This window comes from Cetorhinus maximus, chromosome 13 (genome assembly GCF_964194155.1).
Source record: "Cetorhinus maximus chromosome 13, sCetMax3.hap1.1, whole genome shotgun sequence".
NCBI classification, from domain to species: Eukaryota; Metazoa; Chordata; class Chondrichthyes; order Lamniformes; family Cetorhinidae; genus Cetorhinus; species Cetorhinus maximus.
Genome location: NC_135891.1, coordinates 62,474,417 through 62,486,704, shown reverse-complemented (window position 1 = coordinate 62,486,704; position 12,288 = coordinate 62,474,417). Strand labels below are relative to the sequence as shown.

Sequence of the window (12,288 nt, the reverse complement as noted above, 5' to 3'; positions counted from 1 at the left end):
CGGCCCCCTCCCCTCCCCCCCACCCCCCCGCCCACCGCCCCTCCCCCGCCCCCTCCCACCCCTCCCCCCTCCCCTCCCCCACCCCCCCCTCCCCCTCCCCCTCCCCCCCTCCCTCCCCTCCCTCCCTCCCCCCCCTCCCTCCCCCTCCCCTTCTCCCCCCCCCCCCCCCCCCCCTCCCCTCCCCCTCCCCTCCCCCCCCCCCTCCCCTCCTCCCCCCCTCCCTCCCTCACCTCCTCCCTCTCCCTCCCTCCCCCCCTCCCTCCCTCCCCCCTCCCCCTCTCCCCCCCTCCCCCTCTCCCTCCCTCCCCCTCTCCCTCCACCTCTCCCCCTCCCCTCCCTCCACCTCTCCCCCTCCTCCCTCTCTCCCTCCCTCCCCTCCCTCCACCTCTCCCCCTCCTCCCTCTCTCCCTCCCTCCCCTCCCTCTCCACCTCTCCCCCTCCTCCCTCTCTCCTTCCCTCCCCCCTCCCTCCACCCCTCCTCCCCCTCCTCCCCCCCTCCTCCCCCCCACCCTGCCCCTCTCTCCCTCCCCCCCACCCTGCCCCTCTCTCCCTCCCCCTCTCTCCCCCACCCCTCCCCCTCCCCCCTCTCTCCCCCACCCCTCCCCCCTCTCTCCCCCACCCCTCCCCCTCTCTCCCTCCCCTCCTCCCCCCCACCCTGCCCTCCTCCCCCCCACCCTGCCCCTCTCTCCCTCCCCCTCTCTCCCCCACCCCTCCCCTCCCCCCTCTCTCCCCCACCCCTCCCCCCTCTCTCCCCCACCCCTCCCCCCTCTCTCCCCCCCCTCTCTCCCCCACCCCTCCCCCCTCTCTCCCCCACCCCTCCCCCCTCTCTCCCCCCCCCTCTCTCCCCCACCCCTCCCCTCCCCCACCCCCCTCTCTCCCCCCCCTCTCTCCCCCACCCCTCCCCTCCCCCACCCCCCTCTCTCCCCCCCCTCTCTCCCCCACCCCTCCCCTCCCCCCTCCCCCACCCCTCCCCTCCCCTCCCCCACCCCTCCCCTCCCCCACCCCTCCCCTCCCCCACCCCTCCCCTCCCCCACCCCTCCCCCACCCCTCCCCTCTCTCCCCCCCACCCCTCCCCTCTCTCCCCCCCACCCCTCCCCTCCCCCTCTCTCCCCCCCACCCCTCCCCTCCCCCTCTCTCCCCCCCACCCCTCCCCTCCCCCTCTCTCCCCCCCACCCCTCCCCTCCCCCTCTCTCCCCCACCCGACCCCTCCCCCTCTCCCCCCCACCCGACCCCTCCCCCTCTCTCCCCCCCACCCGACCCCTCCCCCTCTCTCCCCCGACCCCTCCCCTCCCCCTCTCTCCCCCGACCCCTCCCCTCCCCCTCTCTCCCCCGACCCCTCCCCTCCCCCTCTCTCCCCCGACCCCTCCCCTCCCCCTCTCTCCCCCGCAGCTGAGCGCCGTCGGTGCACCTGTCACTGAGGAGAATGGGGACGGTGGGGTGACAGCTCCTCCTCACTCCAAACCCTTGGTACACAATCATGAAATACCCTTTTGGAGTGTACTTCAGCCCCTACCGCGCTTGGGCCACATCCTAAAGGATTACAAGATGATCGACCACCGCTTGGGGCTGCTGTCAGCACCCCCGATACTCACCATAACCCAAAGCGCAAACCGACAACAATCTCCCTACTATCCCCTCTAGCCGAAAGATGGCGGCCGTTTCAAGTTAGAGATGGCCAACGCGCATGTGCTGCCGCCCGCCGCGCATTCTGGGAGCTGTAGTTCCCTGTCGCTCCGCTGAAGGGCGCTCGGTTTGGCTTTGGACTACAACTCCCGGCTGCTTTCACAGCCAGGCGCTTTCCTGCGGACGGAGCGCTGTGTACTGTGGGAGTTGTAGTTGCACGCTCGAGTCCCGGCCGCAGCCGGAGTCACTGCTCAATTGCAGGAATGTAGGGATTTTTCCAGCCACCAATTCCTGAAGTAAAAAATCCCCCTGGAATTTACGCTCATTATATGCATCCAGTAAATTGCAGCAGATAAAGGAAGAAATGGGATTTTTCAGACCCTGAAAGGAAATATTTCCCCACAAAACTGTGAGTAGAACTGGATTGTGATAACTTGCGGTCTGTAAATCCGATTTGATTTCCAAGATTCAAAAATGCCACGCCTGACTTGTAAATCGCACAATATCACAGTTTTCTCCTAATTATATCCGAGTAAACAGTTTTTTTACTGCATTGAACTCTGATAAAAGGTTACAACCTGAAATGTTAACTCCGTTTATCCCTCTCCACAGATGCTGCCTGACCTGCTGAGTATTTGCAGCATTTTCTGTTTTTACTTCAGTTTTTTTACTGCAACTTTTTTAATGCCCGAAGTTTTGATATATATCTTTACTGAAATCAGACCTTAAACTGGTACTTTAGCCCCTTCATAAACCTTTCTATCTATTTATATCTTTCTCTCTGTCAAACTGTATTCTACTTCCACTGGCTGTTCAGGTGATGATAATTAGCCACAAATAACTGAATAGAAAATGTTAGTATAGTAATTTACAACAAGAAGTGGGAGCAGGAGTAGGCCATACTACCCCTCAAGTAAGCCTGGCAAATGTTAACACAAAAGTGTGATCAAAAATCATGATAAGATGAAGTAAAGGTTTGTGGACAAAAGGGTGTGTCCCATATGTGAGATTTTGTTCATATGTATATTCATGTTACGGAATGTTATGCCACTTTAAAATAGATTGGTGTACAATACTGCTGGATGTTCTGTAGCTCCATTAAACAGGACATGTCATTTGTATACCTGACACCAGGCTCCCAAAGTAACTGCTTTACTCAGGACTTGGTCATGGCAGGAGACTCCCAGGAGGACTGTGGAAACGCTTTAGGGATGTCCTCAAAGCATCCCTGAAGAGGTCAAACATACTCATCGATTCATGAGAAACCCTGGCTTATGATCGACCAAAATGGAGAAGGCTTATCCAGGAAGGCACCTGAACTTCAGAAACGTGAAGAGGCGAAGTTGAGGCATTGGAAGGAGCGCACAAACTTCCAAACGACCCAACTACCCAACACTTCAAGCACCAGCTGCCCCACAAGTGGCAGAGTCTGCAGATCACACATTGGACTTACCAGAACCCATTGAACTGGAATGGAAGAAAGTCATCCACGATTCTGAAGAACTGCTTAAGAAGATGTTCTGTAACATTACTCATGGTGAGTCAGAGGATATGATGTTTTAAAGAGAATGAGAACAACACTATGCAGAATGTATTAGTATATCCTGGTGATAAAAAATTGGGAGGTGAAATTATAGAAACAAATGCTGATTTGCAACCAGCAGTGAGATGGAGCAGAGATCAGTTCAAGTTAACAAGAATGTATAAACTGCAATTTTACATTGATTTGTAGCTAAACATAGGTGCCAAGATTTTCTTAATGGAAACCATTTGGCATTGTGGCTGAGTGAAAATCTTGGATCTCTACTGAGCAGCGCTGTGAGAGTGCTTACCCTACATAAACTGCAGCAGCTCAAGAAGAAAGCCCACCTCATGGGCAATTAGGGTGGACAATAAATAGTCATTTCACCAGTGATATCTATATCCTGAGAATGTTAAGAAAAAACAATGTTGCTGTGAAGAAGGGTCATACAGACTTAAAATGTTAACTCTGTTTCTCTCTCCACAGATGCTGTCAGGCCTGCTGAGTTTTTTCACATTTTCTGTTTTTATTTCAGATTTCCAGCATCCGCGGTATTTTGCTTTTATAGCGTATTGTTTCTGGTGTGTTTGGATGCTGGCAGTGTATTAACTAGGAGACGCACAAATGGATCTCTGCAATTTTAATTTTTTACTGGTGCAGGCCTCTGAAGATGATAAGCAAACTGAACATGTGGCAATATTGAAGGGAGAGTCTGTATGCAGGGCTGAGAGCTTGATTAGGCATTGTCTTAGTATTTGTGGAAGGGAGGGTGAATATTACTACAGGTGAAATTAAAGACGTGTTTTTTCTATGAAGTATTAGAATTTATGAACATACGAATTAGGAGCATGAGTAGGCCATTCGGCCCCTTGAGCCTACTCCACATTTCAGTAAGATCACTGCTGATCTGAATATAACCTCAACTCTACATTCCTGCCTCGATAACCTTTCACCCCCTTGTTAACCAAGAATATATCTAGCTCTGCCTTAAAAATATTCAAAGACTCTGCTTCTACTGTCTTTTGAAGAAGGGAATTCCAAAGACTCATGACCCTCTGAGAGAAAAAATTTGTCCTCATCTCTGTCTTAAATGAGTGACTCTTTATTTTTAAACTGTGTCCCCTAGTTCTAATCTCTCCCACAAGGGGAAACATCCTTTCAGCATCCACCCTGCCAACTGTCCTCAGGATCTTATATTTTTATGGTATAAAGTTGCTTATGTGGGTGGGTTAGACAGCACTGTGGCTGGTAACAGCATTTTCTTTATTGCTCTGCAGGATATTTACCCACACCTAATGGACAGCTTTGCACCTGATATATAACTTTAATACTGAGATATGCTGCAGTATTAAACCTCTATAAAACAGAATACTATTACATCTTATATGGAGGACTGTTAACCCACTGGAAATCCAAGTGCTATCCAAAAAGAGCAAAAGTGATATATCACATTTTGCTGCTCTGAGATGTGGCAGCAGGTGCACCTGAGATCCCTAGGGGGATTGTGAGGTTGGGGAGCTCTTGGGCTGAGTGAAATGGAGTAACACTGTGGCATCCAGCACAAAGAATTTCCTCACCTTGTACCACCAAACCTGGGAGCCTCCAGTCTCGCCAAAACCTCAGTCTGAGATCATGGGGATTTCTTCCGTGGTGATGCAGTGAGGTCACGGTATGCCCACTAAGTTGCTACATTTGTGGGGTTTAATATTTTTAACTCTGTCCCGGGCTGGGGGTGGGGGGGGAGACACAACCACCCAATACAGCAACGTTTTCAAGGACCCGCAAAGGTTGTCTTTGGTCGCACCCCTACTCACTCCAAAATGGGGAGCTCTCTCTTTACACTGGGCAGTTCAGCTCACCCACTCCTAATACTCCAGGACTGCAGAGGCGATAGATCTAACAAACACAATAGTAAATGTTAAACTGGTCATTTGTCCAGGCAACTCACCCTTGCGCCATTCTGCGAAAGAGGAAATAAACTGTTCGAAAAAAACCCAAAAAAAGAAAATGGTTGTGTGAAATTAGAAAGAAAGATTCTTGCGCCCGAAATCGGACACTGTCAGTTTCAAGTGTAAATACATGAATGATTTTATATCACCTGAACTTATCTCCAGGCTTTTAAAAATGGGTGATGTCACTTGATGGGAATATCGGTGCTGACACGGGCGACACAGAAACACACAAAAGCAAAACAGTAATGTTGTGATGAGATGGGACCGCAACTGGAAAGCCCCTCGGAAAATACCGCGAAAGGGGAGGAGAGAAAGGAACTGGCCTCAATATAAGTTCTCCTCGGGTTGATCTCACAGCATTTGCAACAAAAGAGCCATCGCTTTGGACAAAGAATTCCTTGTTAAGCTAGACAAATATTTATCAAGCATCCACCCGGGATCGTCAAAATCATTGGCAACAAAAAAAAAGAGGGAAAATCTGGTGTAAGTTCTGGACAAAATGCTGAGCCCAAATTTCCTGGTTTGCTGTATTTTATGTTTGTCACAGGTAAGTTTCAGTGAGGCGAAATTTTGTTTAAATACTGAGATCTTTTAAAATGGAATTACATTGTTGCCTTTTAAAAACGTATTTTTAAGAAAAAATATTATTTCTACGTATAGTAAGCGAGTACACGCATGGAAGGCAGAAAGCAAGAAGTGATTGGGTGGGAGACCAGGTGAAATAGCATTTTCTCTGTGTTTGGCCCCTGTTTAATTGTGGGGTTTCACCTGTACTTTTGGACCTTAAGGGAGGGGGAAACATCTTGCGAGCACCACGCGCTGACGACTATTAGTTACTGCTTTCAATTGTCAGTTAGTATTGAAGCTATAGTGAAAGTCTCAACCAACATGGTTTAATGTGGTGAGAATGTAGAACTCACTATCACATGGACTGGTTGAGGTGGGGGGAGAAAGAAGATAAAGTGCAGAAAGTGGAAAATAATAGAAGCTATATGGTGATAAGATGAGGTGAAGTAAATAAAGAGTGTGAGGAGGCTGATGCATAACATAATCACTGGTTGCGCTGAGTGGCCCTGCTCCTGTACTGTAAACCCGATGTAATTCAATGCTTATGTCCCAAGGTAGGAAAGATAATGTACACATTGTGCTGTGCTTGTGTTCTAGCAGTGAGGATATAACCCTGAGGGCTGCAGAAGTCTCAGGCTCAATTATTCACTCCAAGTAGTCTCTTTGATCGAAGCTGTGTTAAGACTGAAGTCACTGTTTATTGCATTATAGCCAGAAGCTGAACTTAGTTGTAATAACGAATTAGGTTCCATCTTCTCGGTGAGTACAACCAGTGCCTCTGCGCTAATGGTGCAGTAGTGTACAGTTTGCAGCATCATAGAATTGCATTTCAAAGCAGAAGACCACCATTTGGCCCATTGGTCTTGTGCTGACTCTTTGATAGAGCTATGCAAATTTCCCCCATCTTTCCTCTTGGCACTCCACATCTTTTCTTCCCAAGCATATTCAAATTCCTTCCTGGATATTAAGGGGAAGGTGTTCACACGATGTTGCCCCCTCCCTTGAGACCCAAGAATACAGGTGAAAATTGACCAAACACAGAGAAAATGCCATTTCACCTGGTTTAGGACTAAGCAATGTAGTTTAAAGATTAGAACCAAACCTTTTAGGAGTGAAATTAGGGAACACCTTTACATACAAATGGTGGTAGAAGCGTGGAATTCTCTTTGCAAATAGCAATTGATGATAAATCAATTGATGATGTTAAATCTGAGATTGATAGATTTTTGTTAACCAATGATATTAAAAGATTTGGGGTGAAGGTGGGTGTATGAAGTGAGGTTGCAGATCAGCTATGATTTCACTGAATGGTGGCATTACAGACTTGAGGGGTTAAGTGGCCCTATTTCTGCTCCTATGCTCCAGTGAAAGTTACTACTTGGATTAAACTAACGCAATATTGAAATAATACTTTCTATCTTCTTTTCAACCTATTGAGGATTGTCATCCAAAGATGTGATGATTGTTCAGTTTTGTTGAGGAGGGGTGTATGACATGGTTGTTGTGCAGTTGGGAGGAAGGGAATTACAGATAACATTTACTCACCAAAGCAATGTTTATAATAAGCCTCTGAATTGCCAAACTTTCTGTTGAGCACAGAGATACCTAGATCTTTAGTATCTGGTGTTAGTCAGAGCAAGCTACAAGAAAATGCAAATACTAATGTAAAGCAAATTCAAAATGTATATCATATGACTGCAAGCAAGGGAGTGTAGGGTTATTCTTCACAGAGGTGCCAAGATTTGTGGCTATTAATAAGCATCAGTGATGGTTCAGTTGGTAGCACTCTCACCTCTGAGCCATAAGGTTGTGGATTTAAGTCCCACTGCATGTTTGGCTCACTCTAGCACAGTATTGAGAGAATGCTGCATTGTTGGAGGTGCTATCTTTTGGATACACATTAAACTGGGGCCCTGTCTGTCCTCTCAGGTAAACATAAATGATCTTATGGTATTATTTCAAAGAAAGGCAGGGAGTTATCCACTGGTGTCCTGGCCAATATTTCTCCCTCAATCAACATCACAAAAACAGATTATCTGGTCATTGTTACATCATTGTTTTGTGGGAGTTTGCTGTGTGCAAACTGACTGCCCAATTTCCTATAGAGACTACACTTCAAAAGTGCTTCATTGCCTGTAAAGTGCTTTGGGATGTCCGTGGTTATGAAAGGCAACATGTAGAAGACTTGCTCTTCTTGATATATATTAATGACCTTTATGGTGTTAAGGGACTGATTTCAAAATTTGCAGATGATATGAAGATTGGAAATGTTGTCAACTGTGATGAGGATAGTCTTGAACTTCAAAAGGACATAGACATGTTGGCGGATTGGGCAGACATGTGGCAGATGAAGTTCAATGCAGGGAAGCGTTTGGTGATTCATTTTGGCAGGAAGAATATGGTGAGACAGTATAAAATAAAGGGAGAGCCTCTAAAGGAAGTGCAGGAACAGAGGGTATATGTACATAGGTCATTGGAGATGGCAGGGTATGTGGAGAGAGCAGTTAATAAAGCATATGGTATCCAAGGTTTTATTAATAGGAGCATTGAGTACAAGAGTAAGGAGGTCATGTTGAACTTATATAAGAAACTAATTAGGCCTTATCTGGATTACTGAGTCCAATTCTGAGCACCATACTTGAGGAAGAATGTGAAGGCAGAGTAGGAGGAGATTCACAAAAATGATTCCAGGGATAAAGAACTGTGCTGTGAAGATAGATTGGAGAGTTTGGGTCTGTTTTCTTTGGAGAAAAGAAGGTTGAGAGGAGACTTGATAGAGTATTCAAGATCCTGAGGGGTATGGACAGGGTACATAGTGAGAAACTGTTCCCACTCAAGAGAACATCAAGAACTAGAGGGCACAGATTCAAAATAATGGGCAAAAGGAGTAGACGTGATGTGAGGCAATTTCTTTTCACCCAGAGGGTGGTTGGAGTCAGGAACAATCTTCCTGAAAGGGTGGTGGAGGCAGGTTTAATCGTGAAAAGAAAGAGTGTGCAAGGTTACGGGGATAAGGCAGGGGAGTGGGAGTAGGTATAATGCTCTTTCAGTGCAGACTCAATGGACTGAATGACCACCTTCTGCATTGTAAAGATTCTGTGATTCTGTGAAATCTTTTCATCAGTGTATATGTATCAATGGAAAACTAACAAGGTGTTCAAAATCATGAGGCCTATACGGAGTAGATTGGGTGAAACTGTTCCCATTGGTGGAAGAGTGAAGAATCAGAGGACACACATTTAAGGTGGCTGGTAAAAGAATCAGGGGCAATATGAGGAAAAACCTTTTTATGCAATGAGAGGTTAGCACCTGGAATGAATTGCCTGAGAATGTGCTGTAGGTAGATTCAATGGTGGCTTTCAAAAGAAAATTGGATATGTGCTGTAATCATTCTATGATAGATTATATGAAAATACAATGGACTTGCAATTACACTGTGGAATACCAGCAGATGATTTCCAGTTACGAAGTTAAGTTGCTCGTTTGTTATATTTTGATCTTCATGCCTATCATGATCACTTGAGACTTGGCTTGTGTTGGAGAGGGATTTGACAAGATCGCAATAGGAAAGCCAATTGGTCCATTTTCATTCATCCATCCAGAGCGATTCTAATTGTAGCATCAATTGTTTCTCACATGATTCTAGAGTATTGCCTTTCTGTGGGAGTTCCATCTTAGTTTGAACCTGTGTCCCTTAGTCCTACTCCTATTTAATTTAATATAATGTACTGGGTTACTTTTTCTATACCCTTAGTAATCTTCTCCACCTCTATAACATGATCTCTCAAACTGTAAAGGCTGAACAGTCCAAGTTTCTCATGATTTAACTCCTGGTATTAGAAATCAGACTCGTGGCTTTTCCTGCAACATGAGCTTCAATATCTCCCTTGTATTTTTGATAATCAGGGATGAATGTAGTGTTCAAGGAGCAGTCTGACCCAAGCATTATAAGGTTTGATGATTACATCCTGATTTATATTTTGACATCTTGGCTTTGTAATTTAACAATCTGATTTAGTATCAAATCTAAGAATCCCAGGTCTTACAATGGTAACAGTGCCTTGGCAAGATCCTCTAAATCCAGTGGCATAAAGGTGGTCCAACAGCACTGTCCTCTCCCGAGCCAACTTGCCCAGCATTAAGATGTTAATCACTCAAAACCTACTCCGCTGGGCGGGACATGTTGTGTGTATGCCTGACACCAGACTCGCGAAGCAACTGCTCTACTTGGAACTCGGTTAAGGCAGGAGACATTCAGGAGGACAGCGGAAATGCTTTAGGGATGTCCTCAAAGCATTCCTGAAGAGGTCAAACATCCTTGCCGATTTATCAGAGTCCATGGCTTGTGACCCATAAAAATGGAGAAGGCTTATTTGGGACGGCATCAAACACATTGAGAGACTTTGACGGGAACATGCAGAGGTGAAGTCGAGGTGTCAGGCGGAGTGCACAAACCTCCAAACGCCTCAGCTACCTGACCCTTTAAGCACCACCTGCCCTGCATGTGGCATTCGCAGTGGGCTTATCAGCCATCTCAGAACCCATCGAACTGGAGTGGAAGCAAGTCATCCTCGATCCCGAGGGACTGCTTAAGAAGGAGAACTGTGGTAACACTTTAGCATTTTAGTTTTGCATATCCCATTTCACAGCCTGTACTGAAGAGAAAACCCTATCCTCCAACCAACACTATCTCTCCACATCCTGAGTTTCTGTAAGTTATCATATTGATGTGTAATATATAAAATAAAATAATGAAAATTTGTACAAAATTATATTAAAATTGGGGCTGAGTATTTTATAATATGCATCTATATATCTTACTAAATACTTTGCACCAGCTCTAATTATCCCATGTCATCTAAAGATTCATTGAGTCATTATGGCACAGAAGGTGGCCACTAGGGAGATGATGATGCCACTGGACCGGTAATCTAGCAGCCCAGACTAATACTCTGGAGATATGGGTTCAAATCCCACTCATGGCAGCTGGTGGAATTTAAATTTAGATTCAATTAGTAAAATCTGGAATTGAAAGCTAGTCTCAGAAATGGTGTAATTAAACTATCAGTAATTATTGTTAAAAACCCATTTGGTTCACCATAAGGGAATGAAATCTGCTATACCTTCCCCAGTCTGACTTACATGTGAATCTAGATCCACAGCAATGTGGTTGACTCTTAACGACCCTCTGAAATGGACTAATAAGCCACTCAGTTCAACGGCAATTCAAGAGATGGACAACAAATGTTGGACTTGCTTGTGACACCCACATTCCATCAAAGAATAAAAATTTGGCCCATCAAGTTTCTATAGAGCAACTCACCTATGTGCATGTCACAGGAGACAGATGAGTTAAATGCTAAAACCTTTGTGCCTGTAATGTTTAAATGATGACTTTTTTTGGCATTACAATACAATGAGCATTTCAGCTGTGAGAAGCAAGAACGTTCTAGGAATGCAAGTGACAGTTCTGTGGGTGTGGATTACACCCTTTATGGTGTCTTTGACAGCATTTTACATAACAGGTATCTGCAGAGTGGTACTTGCTAGAGAGAAAGCAGGATGTGTGATAAGTACAAAGCCGGTTCCAAAAGGCATATATTCAAAACAAAGATAAAACAAAACATTTCCTTTTCTTTTTACTGATATAGGTCAGGAAAGGTAGATATACTGCTGGCTCCACAAGTGGAACTTTCATTTGTGCACAAACAGACTGAGGGATAAAAGTTGTTCCCTTTGAATAGCACCATGGTATCCTTTATGTCACCTGAGAGAGCAGACAAGGCCTCAGTTTAATGTGTCACCTCAAAGAGGGCACCTCTGACAGTGCAGCATTCCCTCAGTACTGTTCTGTCAGCCTAGATCATGTCAAGGTTGAGCCCATGTTATTTTCACCCAGAGGTGAGAGTATTACCACTGAGCCAAGGCTGATGCACAAATGGGTAATGTTCATGAATCAATAATCTAACGAAAGCTGTACTTTAATGTTTGTGCAGAGGTGGTAGGAAATCAATGTTCTGCTACGATTGGAGGAAGTCTGCCTCCCTTTTGTGGTATTATGCTGCACACCAAAATGTGAACAACCTTCGGTTTAGTGAAACTGTTGTGAAATAAGCAATGTAATGGGATTTCTAGGTAATTCCCTTTGGTACTGCAGCCAATCAGTATTTTCTGCAGCCCTGTTATTCTATTGGAAGCATGGTATTTTGATTTGTCTGTAACAAAGGGACTTTTGAAAGTAAACCACCCCTTCACCATTCTCACCCTGCCCCCTGCCTCACCAATAAGCTATGGTTTCATAGACTTCATGGGCTTTAATCTAAAGAGCATGTTTGTTTGTAAAATGCGCTGTTTAAACAGACCTTGTTATCTTCATATTTTTTATTCAATTCACCAAGTATTATAAAATATACGAGAGGTAGAAAGATAAGGAGGTTTCTGGAAGGAATTCCAGAGCCTCAGGCCTAGATGGCTGAAGGCATAGCAATTAAAATTGAGGATGCTCAAAAGGCACAAGTTGAAGGGGCACAGATATCTCATAGAGTTTCAGTGAAAGTGATGTGAGTGTTTGGATGATTTCCACATTATACATATCCAGGAGGTGTGGTCAGCAAGAATGTCTAA

At 45.7% G+C, this 12,288-nt stretch overlaps 2 protein-coding genes across 2 annotated transcripts in view; one reads left to right on the top strand and one right to left on the bottom strand.

Annotated features, from left to right (window-relative positions):
* LOC144688633 (AP-1 complex subunit gamma-1-like) overlaps positions 1 to 1,695 on the bottom strand; it is a 113,158-nt gene extending 111,463 nt beyond the window's left edge. Inside the window, exon 1 of the mRNA XM_078555434.1 lies at positions 1,593 to 1,695. The gene's annotated coding sequence lies outside the window, so the exon portion shown is untranslated. The remainder of the gene's footprint in view (positions 1 to 1,592) is intronic.
* Positions 1,696 to 5,392: 3,697 nt separating this feature from the next.
* Positions 5,393 to 12,288, top strand: part of LOC144689198 (tumor necrosis factor receptor superfamily member 5-like) — a 29,648-nt gene continuing 22,752 nt past the window's right edge. Inside the window, exon 1 of the mRNA XM_078556311.1 lies at positions 5,393 to 5,644. Within this exon, the coding sequence (XP_078412437.1) occupies positions 5,597 to 5,644 (48 nt within the window). The 5' untranslated portion in view covers positions 5,393 to 5,596. The remainder of the gene's footprint in view (positions 5,645 to 12,288) is intronic.